Below are 25,775 nucleotides of genomic sequence, written 5' to 3'. Positions count from 1 at the left end.
GAAAAAACCGAAAACACATCTGCATGTATGAGCCTGATGTGGATGTGAAAACTAATCCCTGGCCCAGTCTCTAGGTACACAGGAAATGTAGAGCAGCTAAAACAGACACTAATACCCCAAACAATACAGCAAATCACTAAGAACAACCTACAGGTGTGTATGATTAAAGGCACACAAAACTAAAGTACCACTTAAACAGGATCATGTAGATACAGTCTTACTTGTAAGTAGGCTACAAGCAGTTTTCACAGTAGTGAGACGTATGGCAGCATACTACTCATACTGAATCAAAAGCAGCCCTGACTAACTGTTTAAGGTAGGAGGTGTGATTGATGATGGAGCTTGATTGGAGCTGGGACTGGGACACCTGTCCAATCAGGAGCAGTGGCAGATAATGGCAGGATGTAGGGGGAGGCAGCAGAAGCAATCCCGTGTAGCAAGAAAACTAGAGTCAAAAGAGTAAACATAATGAAAGAGAGGGCAGGACGTCCTGCACCCCTCCCCTCAGGATTACAGCACGTTGCTAATTACTTGATGTTAACTTGTGTGACATTTTGGATATAGATAATGAAAACGGATGGATGGATGGATGGATGGATGGATGGATGGATGGATGGATGGATGGATGGATGGATGGATGATGTAGGGTCAAATGAATACAGCCTCAGTACACAGGCCTAGAAACCGACCCATGACTATCTGGCAAAGGAAACATGTATGCTCCCCAGCATGTTGGTGAGTGGTTGCTGGCAGACTGGTCAGTGGCTTCGTGGTAACCACCTGTTGCTATGTAAGAGTATGTATTCCCCAACCAGTTGGTGAAATTCTCCTTGCAGCTGGTTTGATTGGTAGTAGATAGTTGTGATAGTTGATCATAGTATAAAATATACTGGATTTGGAGGTAAGGCACAACTTTTAATTGAAAGCAAGTGTTCTTGTTTCTGGTTTGAGTCACACTTTTTCAATGTTTACAACAGAAGCCCTTTATAGGAGTCCTCTGATCCCAGTAACAGTGAGACCAACTCCCTTGCTAGTGCCTGGAGAGACTTCTTAAAAGATGTGATAAGTTTCTCCTGGATGATTCCACTCCTGCCTGTCCATGAAGTCGAGCTTCATATTCACCGTTGAAAATCACAGTATCAAATTGTTCAGTGCAACTCTTCATTTGCCTTTCCCAGATTTGCCACATGTAGGCGGTGCTCATTATCTGAACCTCTAACCGAAAACATTGTCCCTAATGTTTTGTCAGTGTTACTTTAGCTCAGGATCTGCCCTCTAAGGAATTTTTTGTCCTATTGTGAAAAATTGCGTAATATTAACTTTTTCCTGAAGAATGACACCGATTCAAACACTGGCCTTCTTCATTTCTGTACATATTATAATGGAAACCACTTACACGGTTTGTCTGGATGTAGCAAAATGCAATCATTCTCAATAAACACATGTAGAACAAGTTTAAAGGAATTAAAGTGCATTATTAATGAGGACAAACTGGTCTGTCTCCAGTCCATTTATTGATTCCCAACTCAAAATTGCCTCTTAATTGTGTTTCTGAATGCAGAACGGTTTCATGTGTGTTTTCAGTTGCAGTTTGGCTGCAGCACGCCTCTCAGCATATGGCTCAAGTTGTTCCTGAGAGTCTGTAATGGGCACAGAGACATGTCTTGCTGGATTTGGCAGTGGCATGGTGAGAGGAATTTTTTGCAAGGGAGCCAAAGAAGATAGCTCCCTCTTTTTAAAAAAACATGTAACGAAGACCTGCTGGAGAATAAGAGACGGATATGGAACAAGAAGCAAACTCAACTTTTACATCTGGTTTAATCTGCACAACAGTCATAATAACAGATGACAATATAATTTCACTGAACAGGATAAAATGCAGCTTGAAAAGCATGAAGAGACGCTCATGTGCTGATGACCCTGCAAGGATTCACAACCAGTAACTGTTGTGGCACACAGACATGTAGGAGTCGGGTTATGGGGGAAAAAAGAATTGAACACAGCAATGGATGTGATGGTGCTGTGCTAGGCTTTGAAGATTACTGGTGAGATGCCAGAGACTTAGCAGGAACACGGTACCAGGAGGACACCGAGAGGCCGTGTGGACAGAACAGACTGAACAATGGGGAAAAGGGGCGAGGGTCAGGATGCAGGCAACAGGCTGAAGAAGAAACTCAATTTACAGAAAAGCTCGAAGCGAACGCTGGCTGAGGCAGAAGCAGCGGTGGAAGAGCTGATTGTTTTTTCAGGGCTTGATAACAGCAAAGAGATGCACCTGGCACGGCTCTGTTCTGACTCCAGCACACCTACTTCCACTCATGCAATCACAGACACAGGAGAGAGAACACACTGGAGAAGACAGCAGGTTATTGTGCATTCATGTGTTCTTGGAAGCAATACATTTCTTATTGGTAAAATGCACACAAAAGCTGCTCGAGCCAGAAAAAGAAACAACTGAAGGTTTGATACATAAACTGCAAAAACATTTTTTTAATTAGAAGAACTTTGTAACTCATGGTGTGAATTTTTGTATTGCAAATGCAATTTGTTGTTTACATTTATTTAGTAATGTGGCTTTAAGTTGTAGCCAGTAGCTATCCTCCATGCAAAATGACCCAGATTAGTTTGTAGCAGTCGTCCTGGTAACAAAGCAGGTAAAGTGATTGTATGCTGAGAACAGTTGGCAAAGTGTGTTTTAAATACTCTGAGGAGTGACATTGTCTTTGTAATGTTCACGTTGTTTTTACATTCGATCTTGGAAGCACACAAACAAAACAAGGTCAGTGAACCGACTTCCCCACATGAAAAATCCAACCATTTGAGGAGAGAATGAATGCAGAGATGAGTTAAGGAGAGCTTTTTCATTATGCTAACATATCTTGTTGGGTCCCTCACCCTTTCTCTTCCTTGCATCCTATCTCCTTAAAGCACTGATATTGGAGAGGGGGAAAGTGATGCAAGAGACATAAGACCTCTTCTATAAGCCACCTTGCTCCTCATCACCTCAAGGGGCTGCTAAGGGATTGAAAACCTGTGTGATGGCAGATTCCTCAGTAACAGGAGCATGTGAGGAAGCATAAGTTTGCATAATGAAAAGCATCTACTGAGTATGGGGGGGATGCAGAGGCAGGTATGACACGAATATGGCAGCCAAAATGAGTTGTTTCCTTAGTTGAGAATGAAGATAGACCCTTGACAGGCTGCTAAACAGTTTCAGGGCTAATGCAGAAAACAGGACAGCCATTCACTCTCACATCCAACCAATTTGGTGTCATCCACTAATCAAACATATAGGTTTTAGATTGTGGGGCAAAAGTAGAGCATTTGTTTTTGAATTCAGTTATTTTCCAGACAACCCGTGGTATAAATGCCTTCTGCATTGGTAAAGCAAGCTTCAGTGCTCATGCCCACCATGTGGGAGCTAGCATCGACCGAGCAACCAGGAGATTTAGAGGAATCAGATTTGTGTTGCAGTATGTTCAAACATCCCCATAAAAAGTCTAATACATGAGGAAAGTTGCATGGAGCACATTTCACAAAGCGTTCGCTGACCTTTTTTTTTCCTGTGAAAAAGAGAAACTCTTCTCCCTGTAGCATTTTTATACAGAATAATTCCCATAAAAAGCCTGTGTGGAGAGGCAGCTTGTGTCTCCTGTGGGCTGCTGCTTTACACTGCCTCCCTCTTGCAAAACAGCCTCTCCTCTGTGGCTCCAGCCATGCATGTCCTCTGTGAGATTGGCTTTATTCAAAGATCAGCCGCTAAATGAGCAGGGAGGAGTTGGCATTTAGCACATGCTAAACCTATTATAGTCAGGCTATATCTGTTTCTGTTTGGTGACTTTCAGCTTGCTCTAAGGGTGCTGGATTTTTTGTTGTTGTTGTTCTTTTCTTCTTTGCATGTGTCAGTAAATGTCAGTAAATTGTTTGTGTGTCAGCATATCTCCTACCTCCTCCAGATGACATGAGCTGACTATCTGAGCAACCTACCTGCCCACTAAATACATGCAAAATCCTCACCGCTGATGCAGAGGTGGCTCAAAGTACAGCTCCTTTTAATGGCAACTTGTTCCACGAACATTTTTCCCAAGAAATTAGTCACGAAGCAGGTAACTGCTATGTTCTGTGACTGCACCTGTAACAAATGAAAACTCTCCCCTCAAATTAAGCTCCTTGTGTAATGATACACCGCTTTAAATGTTCCTTCCATGTTGGCAACAACATCACAGCAAAAATGAAGGGTGTTGGCCTCCACATGTCATTTTGCTCCATGAACATCAGCCTTACCTTAAGTGTGTCTAATCTGATGCTGTAATTTTAGACCAAAAGCTTGAATGCACAGACATGACACTCGAGACGCACCCAGTGGCGTGTTATTTATATGCAGTCCCATGATATGTAAAACCATCATGAGCGAAAACACGCCAGCAGACACCAGCTCACTTCTTCTTGATTTTGTATAACAGCATTGTGAAATATGAGATTGGGTAAAAGCAACACATTGATATAGCAAACCAAATTAAACATTGTAATACTAAGGCACAGCTTTAACTTTGAAGGTGAATGGTCTCTGTTTTTTAATTAGCATCATATATTTTTTAAAAGTTTTAACATGAGTCTTCAACAACTCACAGCTAACTCAGTTGTTTACAGCTTTGTCAAGAAAACTTTACCTAAATTCACCGTCCTTAACAGCTCACTGAGCTCAGCTACTGAATTTACAAACTGTCCTGGTGGCTTGTGCTCTCGTACAACACATCACCTCAAGAGGTGATGGCACTGACAATTACGACAATGGGGATTTGTAAATATTGATACTAATCCGTATCCATCCATTTGCTTCCGCCGATCCTTTTCAAATCACTTACAGAGTATTTTACTGTATGTTTTCCTCTCCTTTCCCCCTCATCATAGATGCCTGTTAAAGATTATATGTCAAACAGGCGCATTTCTAAGAAAATAAGGCCAAGAAACAGCTGCAAACACAGGTCAGAGAATAATGGGAGTGCAAGGCAACCAACAGCTGCCAGAGAAAAGAGGCGAGAGCACAAGTATGTTTTATATTTGGAGTGTTAGGCCTCGGGGTCAATGATCAACAGCCATGGGAAATAAATAGCTTAATAATGGTATGATCCGCTCACTTCTTCCCCGCCCACCTCTGGCTCCTCAGATGAAACTCTTTGTGCAGACTTGATTCTTTCATTCTGCCAACACGTTTTTGCATAATGCAGTGAAAGTATTTCCCTCCTGAGCACTGGCCATCATCGGGACCTGATATCAATCTGATGTACAATTTCTGTTACAAGAAATGTTCTAAGGACAAACTGTTGGATCCAACTGTACAAGTGGGTTTTGAGTCACGTTGAACTTTAAAGAGCAAACTTATCAGCTGCTAAAAGTTGCTGTTAAAATGTCTCGCCTCGCCTGCAAAAGGCTCTTCGTGGCTCCCTGCTGGGGAAGAAAAAGGATTTAACCCCTGCTTGAAACATTCACATTTCTCCTTACAGCCTGCCATTCTGAAAATGTTGCTGTCACGGTGCTGTGAAGTGTGCTGAATACTGATTGATGGTACGGGCTCCTCGGCTGAGGCTGTTGCATGAGCGGACACGCAGAGGCAGCTCCGACTCGTAGCCTACCAGAAGAGCGGCGCAGCACATACATCACATTATAGAGTGTATTGTACATGTGAATTGAAGTTTCAAAATAAATCATAGAAATGTTGTGTGAAGACAATTTAATTTTGATTCATAAAGGTGCCTGTGCTGCCATCACACAGCTGCATCCAGACAAGATATACGGCTTTTATTCCGTGCTTGATGTTTCTAATAAATTTATCAGCATTTGTGTGTCAGCAGCAACACCGTATGAAACGCAGCTACATTTGCTGCATTTTTTTAAGTGGAAACCTAGAAGGTCAAAGGAAAGGATTTCAACAAAAGAGGGAAACCTTTATGGAAGCTGATGAAACACAGTTATGAACAAATGAGGGTTTTGCATCAGATTTCCAAAAGTCAGCATTTCGTATCTCAGAACTTGATTTCGATTCTTCTGTTAGTGCACTGCATGCTGCGTGTGCTACACACACTACTTTTACTTACATTTAAAAAGTGTATTTGTATTTATCAAATGTGTATTCCCTGACCAACTGGAGAGTAGTTGTAGACTGCTGTAGCCCCAGTCACTCAGGCCTACAGAGTTTTCAGTCATCCTCTTCAATCATAGGCTCCTAGGAAAAAATTGCATTCCTCAACCAGCTGCAAAAACCTTTGTGAATTTTGAAATGTGCTGTAACACCAAGGCACAGCTTTCACTTTGAAGGTGAATGGTCTCCATTTCCAATTAGCAAAAATGTTTCTTTTAATGTTTTAACACGAGTGGCTGCCTTCAACTACAGGCAACAACAGCAATCTCCAAGTGAGCAAAGCAATTATAAGAATGTCTGTGGCGCAACACTCTTTACGACTGATTTCAACTTGCTACACCCAAGGAACTCCAGAAATCGCTTGATAACCATTTGGAAAATACACGTTTTTCTTTGTGACTGCCTTTTATATCATCTCCAATGTGACAGGCAGTTAGGTTCATATGGCGTCACGTGAGAAACGCCTGTATAACATATTTATTAGCACAGTGGTTGAATTTTGATTGGGTAGAAATGGAACATATGGTAAGCTGTGCAGTTTTTAGACATGATGACTGCAGGACTGAAATGATTGATATGCTACATGCATCTATCTTTGGCATTGGAGACAAATATCTGACAGATGCGGCTGTTAACAAAACTAGCTAGCCTTGTCATTGGTATCTATGCCAGTGACGACATTCTCCTACCAGTGAGAGTACACCTACATCACTCAGATCTCTTCCTATGCTGCAAAGATACCTAAACACTATGAGTACAGTGGTGCATCGTGTAGTTACGTTCTAAAAATAACCCGCGATAGGTGAAATCTGCAAAGTAGCCAACTTTATTTTTTACAATTATTATCGATGTTTTAAGGCTGTAAACCCGTCACTACACACTTTATACACTTTTCTCAGACAGGCATGAACATTTTCACACTTTTCTCTCGTTTAAACACTCTCAAAGTTCAAACCTTCGTAGAAAAATAAGTCCAGTATTATAGACTGAAACCAAAGAAACCCACAGGTGACGACGTTTCATCGACATTGTTGTTTCTTGGGGAGAAAACTTACAAACATACAGTACAGCACTTCAGAGTCACACTGCAGGAGACACGGCCCGAGATTGATTGACAAGTGTCTACAGCCAATCAGGACGCAGAACACAATGCGCTGTAAAAAAAAACCCAAAAATAAATAAATGCAAAATTGCACCACAAAAATCAGTGAAACAGCGAGGCCGCGAGAGGTGAACCGCGTTATAGCGAGGGACCCCATCCACTGATGAAGATAGTAGACATCTGATTACGTAGGTACCTCTCACGCCATCACATGTAAAAAATCAACAATTTCTTGCTTAAAGTTAGGAAAAGTTTAACCTACCTCCTTTGCATTGCTAATGGTTAATTTGCCTCTCATTACTGAATTAACGCTTCATTCTCTGTGGTGATCACATTGATGCCAATCTCTGTGGACAGCCCTAAGGAGATACAGTGGTCATCACTTTTTGCAGTGCAGACAGAAAAAAAGGTTAAAAAAAGGTCTGAAAGTACCTAATGTTTCTTTGTCTTTATAGCTGAATTAGGGACCCACTTATACACAAAATATAAAAGTATATATATCACAGAGTTTTGTATGGAAAGGAGCCATGAACCACTAACCACACAAGTAGAAGTCAGGCAGACAGCCGCCTGCGAGAAGAATGATCTTTGATTTCTGCTGCTTTTCAAAGTTACATCAGAGAAACAAAGCGTTATTGGAGGAGACATGCTGACAGGGGGGAATCGGGAGCAGCAATGACGCAGGGGAGGAAGGCATGGAGAATGACAAGACTTTGATGCTTTATAACACCAACACTTCAAGTATCTTCCACCTGTCTCAGCCGTCTTTACACACTGACCTGGCAATAAAGAAGCTGCTTCTACCTCCAAAGGAAAATACCAACATTACGAATCTTTCTGTGGGAGCAAAGGTGAGGCCTCTGAGGTGAGGAGCTCCAACAAGGAATATTTAATCATTAGTCAAAGCTCTCCACATTCACAGCAGTCTGTCTCAGAAGGAGAGCCGGTCTTTGTCAGTGTTACCATGGAGCGCTAACAGGACTGGGTGTTCTTTCTAACAAGAATTCAACACATGAGCGGAGGCTCAGAGACTCGCCAGACCAATGCTAGAAATATAAATAACATCACACATGACTAGCTTGTTCCACCACATCAATTATCTTTTTTCAAGATGGTGCTTTGTGTTAAAATTAATGTGGATTCTGTGATATTATCTTAAGAGAAAAACAATTTATCATAAATGTTATCAGCGTTTCCTAAAAGTTAATGTAGTAACACAATTGCACTAAATGCAATTAGTTTAACAAGATGATTAAATGATTAAATTGCCTGGAAACCTTTAGAGTTTTTCTTTAATCGGACGGTGATTAGTCAAGCTGAGCAATGCAGAAACTGGGTGTTGTAAGCAGCAGGTGGACTGTGTATTCCTCCACTGCATTAGACTGGACAGCAAGGTAAACCTGCTCACCTTGATGGTGTGATGGAGGTGTGCTGGTCACAGTCAAGTGCCTGTCACCTGCAGGCTTCTTCAGCTCACCCTGGCTTGACTGGTTTGTCACTTGTAGTTTTTTAATGTGACGCAGAAGCAGCAGGACACGTTGGATTTGCGTCAGCAGTAACTTAACACAGCAGTAAGAGAACAGCAAGCTGTCACATTGCCAAAACAAGTTTCACACCAAATTAGAGGAAAACTTCCACATGAAAAACTGGAAAAATGGACACCAGGCTTTTTCTACAAATCACTGCACTGACACTGGTGCATAAATACTACATGTAGTTCAAAAAGACAGTCTGTCCCTGGGTTGATGCATACAAATGCTGAAGCATCAACTGAGTCAGGATCACTTTAATCAAAAGAAGATGGTTATGTCCACCTGCACTAATTTATACTTTGGTTCTTCCCCTTCTTCCTTGTGCATATATGTACATAAGCCTGAGGCAGGGAAGGCAGCAGGAATACCTCTGTTCAGAACAGAGCATGCAGTAAACAGGTATAAGTCAGATATGGTGTAAAAAGGAGGAACTGGGTTGGAGTTGGTTTGCAAAGTGGCTTGCAGACACAGAGGAACTATGGGCAGGCTAAAGCAGTATAAATAGCAAGCCCTATATAAGATTAGCCAATTCGATTTGTAGCTAAGCCCATCAGCCGGTGTGGGATGGCATTAAAATGCTTGGCTTGTGATTGAGCTCGACTTCTTGGCCTGCATGAACTAACGCAGGCATTGGTTTCATATTTGACGCTGCAGCTCTGTTCTGGCACCGACATTTTCTTTTAGCATCTCGGTTGTAGACTGAGCTTAAATGTGTCAGGACCACACACACAGATGCAAACACACCGTTTGGCTGCTGTCATGTAATCATCACTCAGTTTCTGTTGTCATACAACAAATGACAAATATGTGCAAACAGTGATTTGATTGTGTCTCATAAATGTTGATTTTACATCACAGTCAGACAAACCGTACACACTGCTGTGACAGAAGCCTGGTTAAATAATCATTTAAAAATAATGCTTAGTGGTACCACAGAGCTGCCCCCAGCCCTTGTTTGCGCAGACATATAACATTGTTGTGATGGTTTACACAGTGAATGATTGCTCCTTCTCAAAGACAGAGTAATCCACATATACATCCTGTTTCAGATGTCATTCATTGCTGAACATGCAAATTGTTCTTCAAAGCTCCTGGAAATGTTGGGATCTCTGTATTTTTGTCTGTTTCTGATGTAGTTTTATTGTTTTCTTTCAAACCCTAAACCTTGAAGATAAAACGAACCCCTACAAATGTAATCAAAACTCCGGCTTCACTTCATCAGTTATAACTAGCTCAGCTGTCCAAAACACATCAAATGACTGTTTATAACTGGGATTTGTTCAGTAAACATTTGTAACTATGGAGGGATATTTCTTTAGTCATAATACCATCAGATATGTCACAATTTATTTCATTAATGGAATACCAGGAGATGCTTCCGGCCTCTGATTGAGGAATAATTTTGAAAAAGGTCAAACACATGATTAAAAATGTGAGGGGAAAAATAAAACAAGATAAAACCATGAAAATCCCAAAGTAGAAGCAGTATTAGGATATCTTTTGTGTGATGACAGTAATTAAGCAGTGACGTTCGTGTCAGTTTATCATATCTTTAGAAATGTAATTTGACTATTTGGAGCACGTCGTCTTGATGTTCTCAGGAAAATATCACAAACTCATTCACATTCAGATTTCCTTCAGGACACAGGGGTTGAATTCACATGTGGTGTTATGGGAATTTTCAGCCTTGGTCAGGTGTGTAGTTCAGACTGTTCTTTTAATACCGATCTGGCAGGGTCATAAATATTTTTAACATTTTTAACAATTCTGAATAAATATTTCTGACAATGTAATGATGAGTAACTTGATTACCGCCTTTGTCCCTCACGTTTGTCCTGCTGAGGGCTGTGGTGATGTCATAAGATAAGATAAGATGTCTCTTTAGTGTCATTGCACAGTCATACATAATACAATAGTACAATGAAACTGGAAAACTGTCCGACATCGGCAATACGTACAACATGACAGGACGACACGACACAGTAACTTAAGTAATAAAAAGAAAAATAAGTGTATGTGTATTGCACATTGTTATTATTGCACATTATAATAATGTGCAATAATAACAATTATTGCACCTTGTTGCAAATATAAATATTATTATTGTTATTGTTGTTGCCCCCCAAAAAGTCCAGAGAGGTAGCCAATCAGGTCAGCTGTTTGCAAGGAGGTAGCCAATCAGGTCAGCTGTTTGCAAGGAGGTAGCCAATCAGGTCAGCTGTTAGCACTGATTAGAGCTGTTGCCCTGTTGTAAAAGCTGTCCTTGAGTCTGTTTGTCCAGGACCTCAGCAGCCTGAACCTCCTGCCAGACGGCAGCAGCTTAAACACCCGGTGTCCTGGGTGTGTGCAGTCCTGTAGGATGCTGCTCGCCCTCTGGAGACAGCGAGTGCTGTACAGGTCCTTCAGGGAGGGAAGAGGATGTCCAATGATTTGTGGACCATATTAATGACCCTGTGAAGTGCTATGTTAAATGCTCTGAATCAATTTGCAGCAACATGTTAACAGATACCATAGAAAGTCTGTGGCATTTGGTAACTTTCCATATTGTGTGTTTTTAATTGTAAATTTTCAGACTGCTTTAAATCTCAGTTTTATTTACTGTGCAGTTTTACACTCTAATATCCTTTGTTCTACGTTCTATATCCATATTCACTCTGTGGTTCTTGGAAAGCGCTATGTAGAATTGTCTTGCTTTGCTTACATTGATAAGCCTTCTTCTCCAGATTTTATACATATATATACATACATATACACTAAAGAATATATATATGCTCCGTTATTTCTAAAACTCTGATTTATCTCTGATAGAGTGCTACATTTCCCGTTGTATTTTTATGAAGTTGCTAGTCGAGAACCAGGTCCAGTGCTCATTTAAACATTGCAACATAACTCCGCTAGTGGTCCAAACCACCACAGCGTATGGTTAACATATGAGACCATGACATGAATTTTAAAAATGATTTCTTTCTGAGCTGCACTATTATCCATGCACGACACTTATTTCAGCCTTTCATGTTGGTGATGTACAGTATTATGGTCACAGGGCTGGTTTATGATTCATGTTTATTCATGCATTCAAAGCAGATTTTTCAAGGTTTCCATCTGTCCATTCACATCTGCCTGCTCTCTGCCACTATTAATAAGACTGACGGATGTTGCTTATTTTCAGGGAAAGGATGGTGCTGGGCTGTTTTTACGGCTAGGTGTGGCTACAGGCATGAAACAGCTTTTGAAAGAGCATATTGTTATTGCAGGACTTAAAGCAAGTACAGAGATGTAAAATCCCTGTGACTTGCCTGCAGCTGTTTCTCTGTCAGGGCTCTTCATCTGATTCTGGTTTTCCTCTCTTCGTGCCCTCATCTCCGTTTCTTTCCCTTTCCCTTAGGCACGCCCAGCTTCATCAAGTCCCCCGAGGATCAAACGGGGATTTCGGGAGGAGTGGCGTCGTTTGTATGCCAGGCGGTCGGTGAGCCCAAGCCTCGCATTACCTGGATGAAAAAGGGGAAGAAAGTCAGCTCCCAGCGCTTTGAGGTACGACGCGTGAGCTGGCCTCAAAGCTCCCTGTCTGAAGCGTTTGAATGTGCAACACCTCCTTGTCTCACACCTTCACTGCTCATTACCTGTCTGCATTTGTGTGATACAGAGCAGCAGGTCACACGCTGTCATTTTATAGAACATATGCAACATACCCCTCAAGAAGATGTGTGTGCATTTAGCAGGAGAGAGGCCGAACTGTAGACTGGTGCTGTATTTATTAATTACTACCATGCACAATAATCAGACACAGCAGCTTTCTCCATTTAGTGCCTGTTTGAAAACCACTTAATGCAAATTATGTTAGTTGTGTTATTCTAATGAAAACACTTGAGGCTCAGAATTAGAGGAGGAGGTGCAGATTTTGATGCCTGTGGGTTCAGTGGTGGAAGGGAGCAGAACTCTAATAACCCGCTATGGCCAGCACATCAGGTTTATTTGGTGTGTGTGATTTTGCTCAAAAGCATCTCTCAAATGTCTATGTTATGAGTGAAGCTTTTAAAATTTGACATAGTTAAATCTGAATTGAGTGCATTTCATTTTGTTCAGCAGAACAGCAAACAATTAAAGCTCAAATATCAAAGTTTTATTTTTCCACTTTGAAATGTAGGAAAGAGGTTGTAGACTTTATGAAGACTGTGTGTGTGCTGGAAATGATCTGAAAACCAGACAGGAAAACTGTGGAACTAATGATTTCTTTTTTACATTTTTGACTGGAGTTCTTCTCATTAAAACATCTGAAAAAAGAGGGAAAAAACGTCCATCACATTCAGAGGGCCCATTTTTATTCAGAGCTTAGAGATATCTAAAGCCAAATGACAGCACATTGGCTCAGTAATAAGCATTGTTGCTTCTTAGTGAGAGGGTCCTGGGTTTAAACCACAGACTGTATATGAAACATGGACGTTTAAAGCTTCGCAAATCAGTGGGTGAAGTTATAGTGGCAGTGTCCATCTTTAATATACAGTCTATGGTTCAAGCATCCAATGAGCTTTTATGTGTCGAGATTACATGTTTGCCCCAATGTCTCCAGCCAACAAGGCACTGTTTATATCTGCGTTATACTTGGATGTTAGTTTTCAGGCGTTAGAGCTTAGGCCGGGTCAAATGCAGGAAATAAATGTCCCTGTGGATGGCAATACACATATTCTTCCTTCTTATTACAGTTATTACTGAATGAGTTCTTCACATTTTTAGATTTTCTGAATGCACTCTGTTGCCCTTCAGACGCCCACTGACTCACAGGAGCCCAGAAAAAACACTGACGTAGCAACAAGGTTCATATCTGCTAATCTCAACTGGATTATTTGTGTTTCTTTTATTTGTAAAAGGAAAAAAAGTGTATTTTCACCTCTCTGTGAACAAACACTACATTTTAATGACAAGTTGAAATGCCTTTTGATTAGATATTAAATGTCTTTTTTTTATTTGCATAATTCTGAAAAATTCAGTGAACAGAACCCTGATTATCTCGTCTATCAGCATTAGTATTAAAAACAATAATTAAAAAATACATGCATGGTGACATTTTGAATCAGCGTAATTTAGATACATGTGCAAGCTACTAAAACGCTGGCAGAAGATAAAATATGCAGAGTTGAAAAGTCTCTCTGTAGTTTTTTTAATGTAACTTTAGGTTGTGTGACCTTTAAATACGTATTGTAATCAAGTACTTTTTTTAAGTACATGATTACAAGTCATTTCTAGTCAAGACTTGGTGTCAGGATAGGAGCAAGGACCTATGGGTTTAATGGGTGGAGTTGAGCTTAAACATTTTTTGCAGTGTGTTTGAGGATAGACGGGGGTCTGGAAGGGCTTTGTCTGCTCTGTCTGCAGCAATAATTAGTGTTGCAGTTAAAGCAACATTTACATTAATGGCAGACATTGCAGCCAACCCGTGCAGCTGAAAAGTGTTTGCTGTGTGGTAGCAACAAAAACCACAATTCTTCTAAATAGCCACTTGAGGCTGGCTTCAAAAGCGCATCAATCTGCACAGACTCCCTTGTTAAAGTATGTTTACAGCCTGCTACAAAAACAGGGACCGATTCTTTTACAACATAAGTGAAGAAAGAAAACTGTCATTCCAATGAGATAATAAGCAAAGTGTGTCTTTCTATCCTCAGAGGTCGAATTAGCACTAGCACTGCTATAACTTTTGCTCTTTTGAAAATTTGACCTGACTTGAATGAAGATGGAAAACTAAATCCCAGTAACGGTTGGAGTGAAGTTGGCCTAGTTTACATAAATTGATCTGGTACCTTGTATTCAAGCTTGAATATGTGCTACACATAAACTGTGCTAATAAAATGTTGTAGAGGTCTAGAATGACATCTGAGTAGTTTTTCATGTCTATTAAAAAAACAAACAAATTACCACACTGCATTGAAAAATACAAAAACCAAGAGCTTCATCCAATAGAGTCGATGGGTTGGCGTGGATAGAGGAATGTTATGTCTTCATTTAAGAAGCGATTTGAGTCACGGTGGGTGGCACTGGAATGATTTGCTAATGACTGAGATTGACTGATAGCACTGATCTAATAATATGACTGATTATTTGTGTGATCAAACCTATAAGTCAAGTCAGCCAAACGGGACTGCTGCATACAATGTAATGCTATGTTTTTTCTATTGATTAACAGATTCTTACATTTGTAATTGATGTGCTTTGTGACAAAATTAAATGAAGTGAACTTTGAAGGATATTTTTTCATCTACTGCAAAATGGCTTCTATACAATGTACAGAAGCACTGAGCAGAAAGTCGACATTTTATTCATGCAGCTGCGTTAACACACACAGCAAAAGCTTAATAAATAGGACTGTACAAGCATTCCTGCAGGACTCTGGAGCAGCAGGAAGGCTCATTAGCTGCCAGCCAACCCAAATGACTTCAACTGAAGTGACTCAACATGAGTCCCGCGTAGACGGAGACACTTGGTTCATGTCGTTGTGAGTAATAGGAATTATCTTCCACCTGTCTGCTCAGCATTATTTAAACTGATGGCGACCCTGTGTGTGGTGTGGATGTACCACCTCCCAGTACAGGAAGACAGTCCAGTACTCCCTCTGTACTTTCACTTATATAGTCTGTTATTCAGCTTTATTTGATTTCTTTAAACCTTTAAAAAGCTTTAATCTCAGTCTATAAATAGCCACAGCCCAACTATTTCAATCATATTTGCTCACCTACCTGTTCAATGTTTTGTTTTTCATTAGATGCTCCATTTTTTTTCAAATTTTGCTCTTCACATAGTCACAACACATATATTCATGATATGTTACGTATCTATATTTTACAACTTACCTCAATTGTATATTTATTCATTATAGTTTTAGAAATTAAGCAATGTGACTGCTGATTGGTGATAACTTCAAAATTATAGTAGCCCAGTATCTGGATATGTTCTCTCTTTGGAAGACACAATATATATGCACGATAGGAGAGTCCTGAGCTATCAGTAACTGTTGTTCTACATAACATGTCACAGCGCTTATATTTCCACAACCAGAGGATGATTCTCTTGGAAAAGGCAACAGCAGCACATTCAAAGATGAAAGATCTACTTCTGTGACTTCATTAGCAGAGGCGAGGCACAGCATGTCCTTAACCCAGTGTCCACTTATTAAAGATAAACAATCATTCCTGGACATGTTTGAGTGTTTGTAGGCAGCCTAAAGTAAACAGTAAAGGAATGCCGGTGTTGACATTTCAACCAGGGCTTCGTTTTGGTTTTAACATGCAGAAAATTTCCTTTTGTTAATATCGAGGTTTGTAGAGTATCTGAGTTTGTTTAAACTAACAAAATAATTAACATTAGAGCATGTAGGTGTGCAGCGTTAGATATGAATGGCTAACTGTTCAGATAAATGGTAGTGTGATGAAAAACGGTAACAGCTGAGAAGTAATAGAGCGTCTAATCTGGTTTTCAAACATCCTCCATCAGTACAAGGTTAGGTGAGTAAATCCATCATTATTCCTGTAATAAAAAGAAAGGTTCACTAAGTGATGGGTGATTCAGAGTTTCTAAGGTGACTCTCCTTTTGGAATAATAACAAACAAACCAACATTGTTCATTGTTTCAGAAGAGCCTCAACAATGGACAGTGTTTGGTTTGTTTGTTTGTTTCTTGAAGCTTTTAGAAAAGCTTCAAGATCTCTGCTGCTGCTTGAAGTTGCTCGGCTCCCTGGTCTGTTTTTTAATTGGAAAACTAGAAGGTTGTCTTTCCTGCAGTCTCCATGTGTATCAAACCCCACTTTCTGTACGCAGGAGCTCAGATCTTATTCGTTTGAAATAATTCTACGTCTGTACAATGGATATATAACTGGCTCATACCACGCTGAGTAATGGGAATGATTCTCCTTTGGGCTAAGTGTTGCTCAAACTGATGGCTTCCCTGTGTGCTCGCTGGATCGACCTCCTACTGAGGCAGGAAGAAAGTGCAGCTCCACACTTCCTTCATTAGGGCAGGAATTTGATTTCTGCCAGTCGACTGCTCGGGTCGCACACAGAGGAGAGGAAGTGTCGTGACCCTGACTCTTAACCACAGCCCCCTCGAACATTTCTAAAGCCCTTGCATACCTGATATCCAGTCAAATCACATTTGTTGTCCTTCAGCTCCTTCCAAGCATTCTTTCTTTTGCTCTTTGAGCTGCTGCGCTCTTCAGTTGTTTGATTATTTTTTTAATTTCCACCTTATTGTCCAAACGATTTCCCTCATTTCCCACCCTTGTGCTGCTTCCACCAGCAGCTTTGGGTCCACTTGTGGTGGGCAAATTTCTGATCTGGTGCTCTGGTTGTAAACAAAACAATCAGAATGAAATCTGGCAGCTTTAGTTAATCCAAATCTTCCCTAAAATTAGACGTGCTCCACCTTCGACTGTAGTGACACTGAAGCCTCTGAATGGCCGATGCTAATGGGATGCAGAGGGAACGTCCCCATCCCAGAGCTTAAGGATTGTTCACTCATTTCAAAGCAGAAACAAGACGGCAACCGAGCTTACAACAAGTGGCAAGAGACATTATTCTGTACTCTGTCATCTATCAAATTATTATTTCATAATTGACAGATTCCAATTTTAATTTTATTTTTAAAATATTGAAATATTAATAATGTATGCATATTCTAAATCAGTCAGCATTATTTATCCAATGAAAATAATCTGCAACATTAAAATAATACACGTCAACTAATCAATGTTTCAGATCCAATAATATCATCATGTCATGATTTTACATACTGAATACTTTTACTTTTATTCACACAAAATGATTAAAACCTTGAAAACAACAGTCAGTAATGATCAGTGCATGCTCACAGAATGTTATTCATATTTTAATATTCATTTTATTTATATGAGTATTATTCAGTCCATGACATGTAAAAGCCTAACAAAGGTCAGACCTTACTGTGTTGTAGTGACCCATACTGTCCATGACTTACAACGTCTTCAATAAACAAACTTTATTTTCATGTAATTTAACTCCCACACGAGCACAGCCGTACAATTATTTAGCCTTTAACCATTAACTGTCATTAACTTCAAGAAACTTTTAAAAAGTGTTTACAGGAAGATATGATTACAGTCTTTGTCTTTTTCTTCTATTAAAAAAAGAAAATGATAACAAATAAAATCTGTTTGAATATGTATTTTCCAAAGCTGCGATTTAAGTCAGATCATTGTTTTGTTTTGTTTTGTTTTTTTAAATAAAGTTGGTTGTTTTTTCCAGGAAAACCCACAACACAACAACAGAAACCTCTTTGGACAGAACAGGGGGAATGGATCCAAAGTGTGGAAACATTATAAATAATGAAAAAGGAAAATTCAAGTTGAAACACTGAACAAACTGATAAGTAGTAACCACACAATGGGATGTAACCTGTTTGAATGTCACATGCAGTATTTGGAGGTTCATTATTATATACTAGCATTGTAATGGATGGAGATGTTTTTGCATCCTCCAAAAGTCTACGTATAGTCATGAATCCAGCCCACCTTCATCAGAGCACAGCTCTGTTAGTGTTTTTGTAAGCGAGTTAAAATGACTGCTTTCTGCACAAGTGGTTCCTACAGTTGTGTGAGTGTAAAATGTTTGGCATTTTAAAACAAGGAGAAACTTCTCCTTATAATCAACTACCACTCTTACATATGTTGCACACCTACTGCATCTTAAAAGCAAAAGCTTTCTGTAAATTTATCTGAAGGGATACTTCCAAAGCTGCCTTGCATTCCTAAAAGCTTTAAGTTAGTTAAAAGGCGTTGTGTTACAGCCGCTCTTTGTCTGATTCAGGTGATCGAGTTTGACGACGGCTCAGGCTCAGTGCTGCGTATCCAGCCGCTGAGGACCCACCGCGATGAGGCCATCTATGAATGCACCGCCACCAACAGCGTGGGAGAGATCAACACCAGCGCTAAGCTCACTGTCTTAGAGGGTAAGACCTGACTGTCTGTCCACATCTCACTACCACTCTGACAGCTGTGACCCTGTGTGGCTCTGACATCACAGCTTGTCTTTGTGCATACAGTCAACACGGCGATCTCTGCTCTTCACTTACTCTTTGTGTTCAGTTTTAACCATGTAGTTGGTCTTTAGTGCTGAACTGTGTTACAGCAAAGAAGTTCTGTGTAACACACAACAGCAATAAAGCTGTAAATGACTGCAGGTTAATGGCATCTGTAACAATGAACGCTGGTACGCTCCAACAATGGTTGGTCCAGCAGTGGTTGCATGTTTAGGGCATGTGAGTCTTCTCTTGGTTTTCATTGAATTTCTAAAGAATGTCTTGGTTTTCTCCCACACAGACTTGGAAAAGAGGTGATGAAGTGTGGAAAAGATCATATGGGGGGTATTAGATTTTCTTCCACTGAACAAACTCAGTAAAGAGAGAGACAAGACCAGAGTCAACACTACTGTGTCCTGTGCTACAAGAAGCTAAAGGGCCTGTAGTCTGTGCTGTTTGTGACATTCTGTGATTCTTAAGCTTAAATATGCCCTTAAAGCTACAGCAAGAACTTTACAAAGGCGTCCAACGTAGAAATGTAGTTACCCAACACAGTTTCGATGGCCTTGAAAGCTCTTCCTCTGGAGGTAATTGTTTTTGATGGTCCACAAACAGGAGCAGTTTCTGCTGTCACGAAAGAGCAAAGACATTAGATAATAAGGTTCTGGTTTGGTGGCATTAATATGTTTGTTCATCTTTATTTTGTGTTTGGCATTTATAACAAGAGGTGGGATTTACATTTGGAAAGAGTCTCAGAGTTTTCACTGACCCTCATGTGGAGGAGTTCTCCAAACTCAATGACAAATTGCAGTGTTTCACATTTCCTTTAATTGTCTTTAATATAGTGGCATATCAATGAATCACTGGTTACTCATTTTGATTTGATTTTGTTGGCATTTCACATTAGTAGTAGTTCACATAGGAGTCTGCTGAAGCGCTGTCTGTTATTTATCTGTTTGTCTGTTTGTGTCTTATTCTGAGTTCAATCAGTCATTTGAAATGTTTGTTTTGTCTGTAATTGCATTGCAGCTAAACCCATCGTTGCTCCAGTGGCTGTGCTACAGCAGATTTTCAGCTAAGCTCTCTATTTCATGGAACAAAATGTCAGTCTGTGGTTTGGCTGTTGGATTTGTAAGTCCCAAACAAGGCTCAGTATCTCTGTGTGATCGTGTTTATTGAGCGGGAATGTGTTGAAAGCGATTTTGGCTGGGAACCTCCTGTAGGTGTGTCTCTAGACAGCTCTGTTCTTTGCCAGCGGCAAGATGGAGCCCAAACACATTTATTTAATCGACACTCTAATTGATAGACAAACAACCACGCACAAAAAAGGGCTGTCTCTCTGGCAGCCTTTTCCAAATCACTCAGGAACCCATTATACTTATTCTGCTATGTAGATATTGTCAGCAGTAAACACAGCCTGAGGCTCTGGAGCCTGTTGCAGCAAACAAACAGGACTTTTCTCTCTAAAACCACTCAGGGTCTTGTTAAAGAAGAGTGATGGGCCTGGCTGATAATCACTGTTAGCAGACTGATGTTTAGTAGGTTTTATTTTCAAATCATGTACATGTCTGTCAAACCATATTATCAGAGTGGAGATGCCAATAGATGCTGATAAATGTAACTATTTTCTAAAAAAATGCTACATTTAAAGGACCCCACCACAGTAAAAACAGCAGTGAAGTTGCTAAATCTGAAATATATCCATAACAGAAACATGTATTGATTATATTATGTTGTGCTTCCATCTTCTCATATTTTACAGGCATGATGGAGCCGTTGAACCGAACGATATATTTTGCAGAATTCTCACATGCATAGTAACAAACCATGAGTTAGCTATACAGTGTCAAAAGATGATAACTGTAATATAATTTATTCAATCGCAGTCAGGCCATGAAGATTATATCTGACATAACAAATACTGTAACGCTGTCTCCTGCTGATTTTGTAAATGCTGTTAGGTAAACACATTACTGCTGGCTCACTGTTCTTGTAGGGGCAGAAATGTTTTTTTGGATGATTTGTGTTGTTTTACTTTGCAGTGTAGCAGTTTGCCACTCAGTTAACCTGTAAAGTGAATTTGCTGCCATGGTTGGCACATTACATCCATTTCTATGAAAGTGTGGGACTTTGGGATTGGTTACTGCTCACCTGCTCAGAAATTTAATAAAATGTTTTGTATTTTTAGTAATATTTTTCCTGAACTTTTGATGAGGTGACCAATAAGGGTGAGCAGTTGTCATTTGTCATCTGTGAGTCTTTTGCATTGGCTTCCATCATACATTGTTTTTGCATGACTTCATTTAGACGTCTGCTTTCTTTAAAAGCCATTTCAGAAATAATAAACTTGGTAAGCACAATTGCTGAATAGGTGTCGCGTTTTTACCCACTCAGCCGATGGGGTGTTGTTGTCACACTGTCGGGGAGGGGAGATCAACGTGACGTAGGAATTACAAATTCATACCACGCGTTCTTCTACTAAAAATCTAGGACGGGGTCGAATCTCAGTGAGCTCCACCTCAAGGTCAAAGTCAGAGATCAGGTTTTCTGAAAATTTTGTGAATGTGACAACTGAGGAAGGCAGATACTTAAGATTCTGAAATTGATACAAGGTAAGGGGTCAGAGGTCAAGTTTTCTGAAGATCTTGCGTATGTGATAACTTATGAACAAAGTGATGTAGAATTTTCATCTTGACACCACAGATGTGTCTACTACAAATCTCGTACGAGTTCTCAGTAACCACAGCCTCGAAGTCCGGGCTCGGAAGTCAGGTTTCCTGAAGATCTTGTAAAGGAAGTGACCCAGGACATGAAATTTATACCACAGGGGAACTAGGTGTGAAAGTCTCCATTTCCCAGAAATAAAATACCAAGCAGGAAGGTCGACCAGCTTTTACTAGTTTGTGTATCTGGTCATTTATTAACTTTTCCTCCTATGAACAGGGAAAAAATCTTTCAGTCTGACTTTTTGGGGATTTGTGTGTCCACTACAGAGGACAGGCTGGGATACGGTAACAGCTGTTTACTCATTTAGATGCTGTGTGTCTTACATCACTCGGATCCCTCAACTTGCCAGTATGTGATGCGCACACACACATCCACAAATACACCTGCTGTTGCTGATTGTTGGGAAATCTAAATGTACTGCACAGCCATATTGGGAGTGTCAGCAAAAAAAATGTTTTTGTTTGCTTTCTCAAATGCTTCCTGTTGTAGTGTTATGCAGTTTTATACAGTATTGGTTTTACTTATTTATTGTTATACAGTAATCGTTTTCCATTTACAGTCGCTTTGTTTATTGTGTTAAGAGGGGTTTAAAAAAGTGTTCTGTCAATATTTAATTATTATAATGACTAGGACAAAAGTCACCCTATGGGCAGTTTTCCCAGGCGTGCTGGCCTTTTTCAAATTCCTTATTCTGTATTCTCAAACAAAAATTAGTTGTGGAGCCAAAACTTGTCAGGGTTGATGGTAAATATGAAAATCAAAACAGCAGGGATTTATAAAAACAAACCAACAACTGCAGGTGTCTGCAGGCTAAGATGCGTTATTTCAGGATCTATCTAGCCCTACTGCAGAGGAGCCCACGTAAAGGGATTTTTTTAAGTGGCAGGTCATTTCAAATGCAACGTTTCTGTCAGCTCAACAAACATCAGCAAACACATATACTGTGTGTTGCTAGCTAAAGGTCCAGCTGCTGTAGTTCATAGGGAGAGAAAAGAAAGAGAGCTAACTTCACTCTGAGATGGAGAAAGATAAGAAAGACAGGAGAGGAGGAAGAGAGGTTAGATTGAATTATTTTATTATTCTCTTTGTATGTGCTACCCTTGGGCTCCATATTTGAAAAATATAATATTTCTTATCACTTTTACGCTGATGACATTCAAATCTATTGTCAACTGACTGATGATTTGTCAGCATCATTGAACTCCCTGTACGATTGCCTGAGAGAGGTTAAAGACTGGCTGTCAGATAATTCCCTCATTTTAAATGAGAAAAAAACTGAAGTTATGGTGTTCGACAGCCATATTCCTCGAGACCAGCTTGTTGCCCTGCTGGGGCCCCTAGCTAACTCTCTCTCTGATTCTGTGCGTAACCTGGGTGTCTATTTGGATAGCTCCTTTAAGCTCGATAAGCAGGTATCATCTGTAGTTAAATCTGGTTTTTTTCAACAGATTTTTTTTTTTTGACCCTATTACTCCGGCTCTTGTTGATCTACACTGGTTACCAATCAAATATCGCATTGAGTTTAAAATTTTGCTACTCACTTTTAAAATCCTGAATAACATTGCGCCCAGCTACCTCACTGACCTCCTCAATTTGTACACTCCTTGTCGTGCATTAAGATCATCAGGTCAATTACTCCTGGCCCAACCTAAGTTTAGACTGAAGACCAGAGGCGATCGTGCCTTCGCTTCAGCTGCACCCAACTTTTGGAACAGCCTCCCTGCTTCTATTCGAGCCTTGGACTCTATCCAATCCTTTAAATCAAGATTGAAAGCATATCTATTTGACTTGGCTTTCCCGACCAGTTGATACCCTTTTAAACTTTTTAAATTTTAAACTTTTAAATCTTTTATTAAATTTTTATTAAACCTATTATCTTATTATTAATTTTACTGCTGTTTTTGTCTTCTTAGCGGATTTTGTATTTATCTAACTCTTCTGGTCTGTTAGTGCCTCTATCCTGTCTGTGCTAGTGCCTGATTTGTACCCTGTTATTGACTTATGTTGACTCTCCATATTACTGTGAAGCACTTTGGTGCGCCTTCGGGTTTTAAATGAGCTATATAAATAAAACTGTATTGTACTGTATTAAAGGTAAAGACTGCTCAGCGGTGTTTGATAAACTGGAAATGTAGAGCTTGCATGTAAGTCCTCATGTTTTTATATCAGATATTATGTCTGTACATGTGACAGTGTGTGCAAATCAAACTGAGGTAGACTAATTGTGTTATTTAACGGTTGCATTAGACTCCTCTGCAGGTTAGTGCAGGATAAACAGGTTAACTTGCTGCACTGTGATGGAAAAAGTAAAGACCAGTCTGTGACTGGTGCACAGTGGCCGTGGTTTCATGGTCACAGTTAGCTTACATCAAGAGCAGCAGAGATTCATATGATTTTTGCTGATGATGCTGAGATTCACTGACTGAATTTTACCTTCATACCAACTTTATAGTGTCTAATGTACAGGCAGCATACACAGTATACTGAAACATGGGAATGAAACATCTGCTCACATCTGGTTGAATTCAGGCGTGTACATCCACAGAGAGCAGCAGGTCAGCTGATCACAGCCGGTACACTAAGAACATCTGCTGGAGCTCTCAATAGAAATTATTGTGAGTTGATTCTTTTCCACTACGACCAATTTTAGGGTCCCCCCACCTGCTGAGCCCCACTTTAACCCTTGACTGGGCAAACATTCTTGTTTAGAGGCAAAATCAAGCTGTACAACGTAGACAACAGAAAATAGAAATAGATGTTTTATTTTTCCTTCTAATTCTTATAATTAGAAAAAAAAGTTAGACTAAAGTTTGTTTTCCCATCTACTGATATCATTTTATCCTTGTGTTAATACAGCACACGGTTCAGTTAGCTTTGCAAAAATAGAAACCTCCTCCAAAGAGCTCCTTTTACTTTCTTACTTTCAGTACATTTCAGAGCTGGTACTTTTCTACTTTTACTTGAGTAAAGATGGTAAATGGCCTGCATTTGTATAGCGCTTTACTCAGTCCCTAAGGACCCCAAAGCGCTTTACACTACATTCAGTCATTCACACACTGGCAATAGCAAGCTACATTGTAGCCACAGCTGCCCTGGGGCGCACTGACAGGCGAGGCTGCCGGACACTGGCGCCACCGGGCCCTCTGACCACCACCAGTAGGCAAACATGGGGTTAGTATCTTGCCTAAGGATATTTGGCATGCAGCCAGGAGGCAGCCTGGGCTCGAACCACCGACCTTCTAGATTAGTGGCTGACCTGCTCTGCCACCTGAGCTACAGCCACCCCAGAAAGAAGTTGAAAAAGTACTTCAACTTTTTACTCGACTATTTTTCAACAGTAGTATTTGTACTTCTACTTAAGTACAGAATGACTGTACTATTGCCAACTCTGCCTCTTAGCAAGCATCTGCACAGCCAGTATTCTCACACAAACCCAGAGGGAACCAACCTCAGCAAAGCAGAAAGAGCCTGATCTTGATTCATGCACTGCGGCCAAAAGACACCTTGTGTAACTGAGTGGTTTTCACAAAAGTGCATTATTGTTTGGATGGATTGGATACATAATTGGCTCGTACCAACGTCTTCTGCAAAAACTCTGGATTTGGTAAATATCATCATCTGAAAACCTCAAAACCGCTGAAGGGTAGGGCTGCACGATTTTGCATAAAATGAGAATCACGATTTTTTTGCTTAGAATTGAGATCACGATTCTCTCACGATTTTCTTTTCCAATATAAATATTTATTGCACTTATTAACTGCACATCAACTTCGTAACAGTTGAAACTGAACATAAAAACAATAAATAAACATAAAAACAATAAATGCCTCACAAAATGTTGTACTGCTTGAAATTCCGTCTCCACCATTGCTCCACACTGCGTGTATAGAGCAGGTAGTGCAACAATAGAAAAATAGTTGCGGGACGGCACTGTGTAGCGTTTGTCTAGGGTGTTGATCATTTTCCTAAATCCCTCGTTTTGCACAGTGTTGATATATCTTTGGTCAGGTGATAAGTGATAGCCTCCGTAATTTCTTTGTGCCTGCGGGAGTTCGACGTGTATAGGGAAGCGCTGTATAAGGTTCCCGTTATTGATGTTTGGGTGGTTGACCGGGACGGATTTTCTCCTGTCACTTTCTCGTCATCCCTGACGTGCTCTCCGTTGTTTTTTCCTGCCAATTTGAGCGTTACACGGCACAGCTTCTGTATCACATGGTATAAGGCTCCGCCCTTGTCATTT

The 25,775-nt window shown here is 40.2% G+C and overlaps 1 protein-coding gene and 1 long non-coding RNA gene across 12 annotated transcripts in view; both read left to right on the top strand.

Moving 5' to 3' along the window:
* ptprfa (protein tyrosine phosphatase receptor type Fa) overlaps window positions 1-25,775 on the top strand; it is a 335,895-nt gene that overhangs the window by 120,225 nt on the left and 189,895 nt on the right. For all 11 annotated transcript variants that reach the window (XM_039598488.1, XM_039598487.1, XM_039598496.1 and 8 more), the window contains 2 exons: window positions 12,159-12,304; window positions 18,598-18,739. In XM_039598488.1, coding sequence (XP_039454422.1) covers window positions 12,159-12,304; window positions 18,598-18,739 — 288 coding nt within the window. The remainder of the gene's footprint in view (window positions 1-12,158; window positions 12,305-18,597; window positions 18,740-25,775) is intronic.
* Window positions 2,340-5,730, top strand: LOC120433038. The gene is made up of 3 exons (XR_005608266.1): window positions 2,340-2,460; window positions 3,957-4,106; window positions 5,505-5,730. It is a non-coding gene; the product is annotated as an uncharacterized LOC120433038 (long non-coding RNA).

This window comes from Oreochromis aureus, linkage group 15 (genome assembly GCF_013358895.1).
Source record: "Oreochromis aureus strain Israel breed Guangdong linkage group 15, ZZ_aureus, whole genome shotgun sequence".
NCBI classification, from domain to species: domain Eukaryota; kingdom Metazoa; phylum Chordata; class Actinopteri; order Cichliformes; family Cichlidae; genus Oreochromis; species Oreochromis aureus.
Note: the sequence above shows the minus strand (reverse complement) of the source record. Positions and strands in the feature narration are given on the sequence as shown.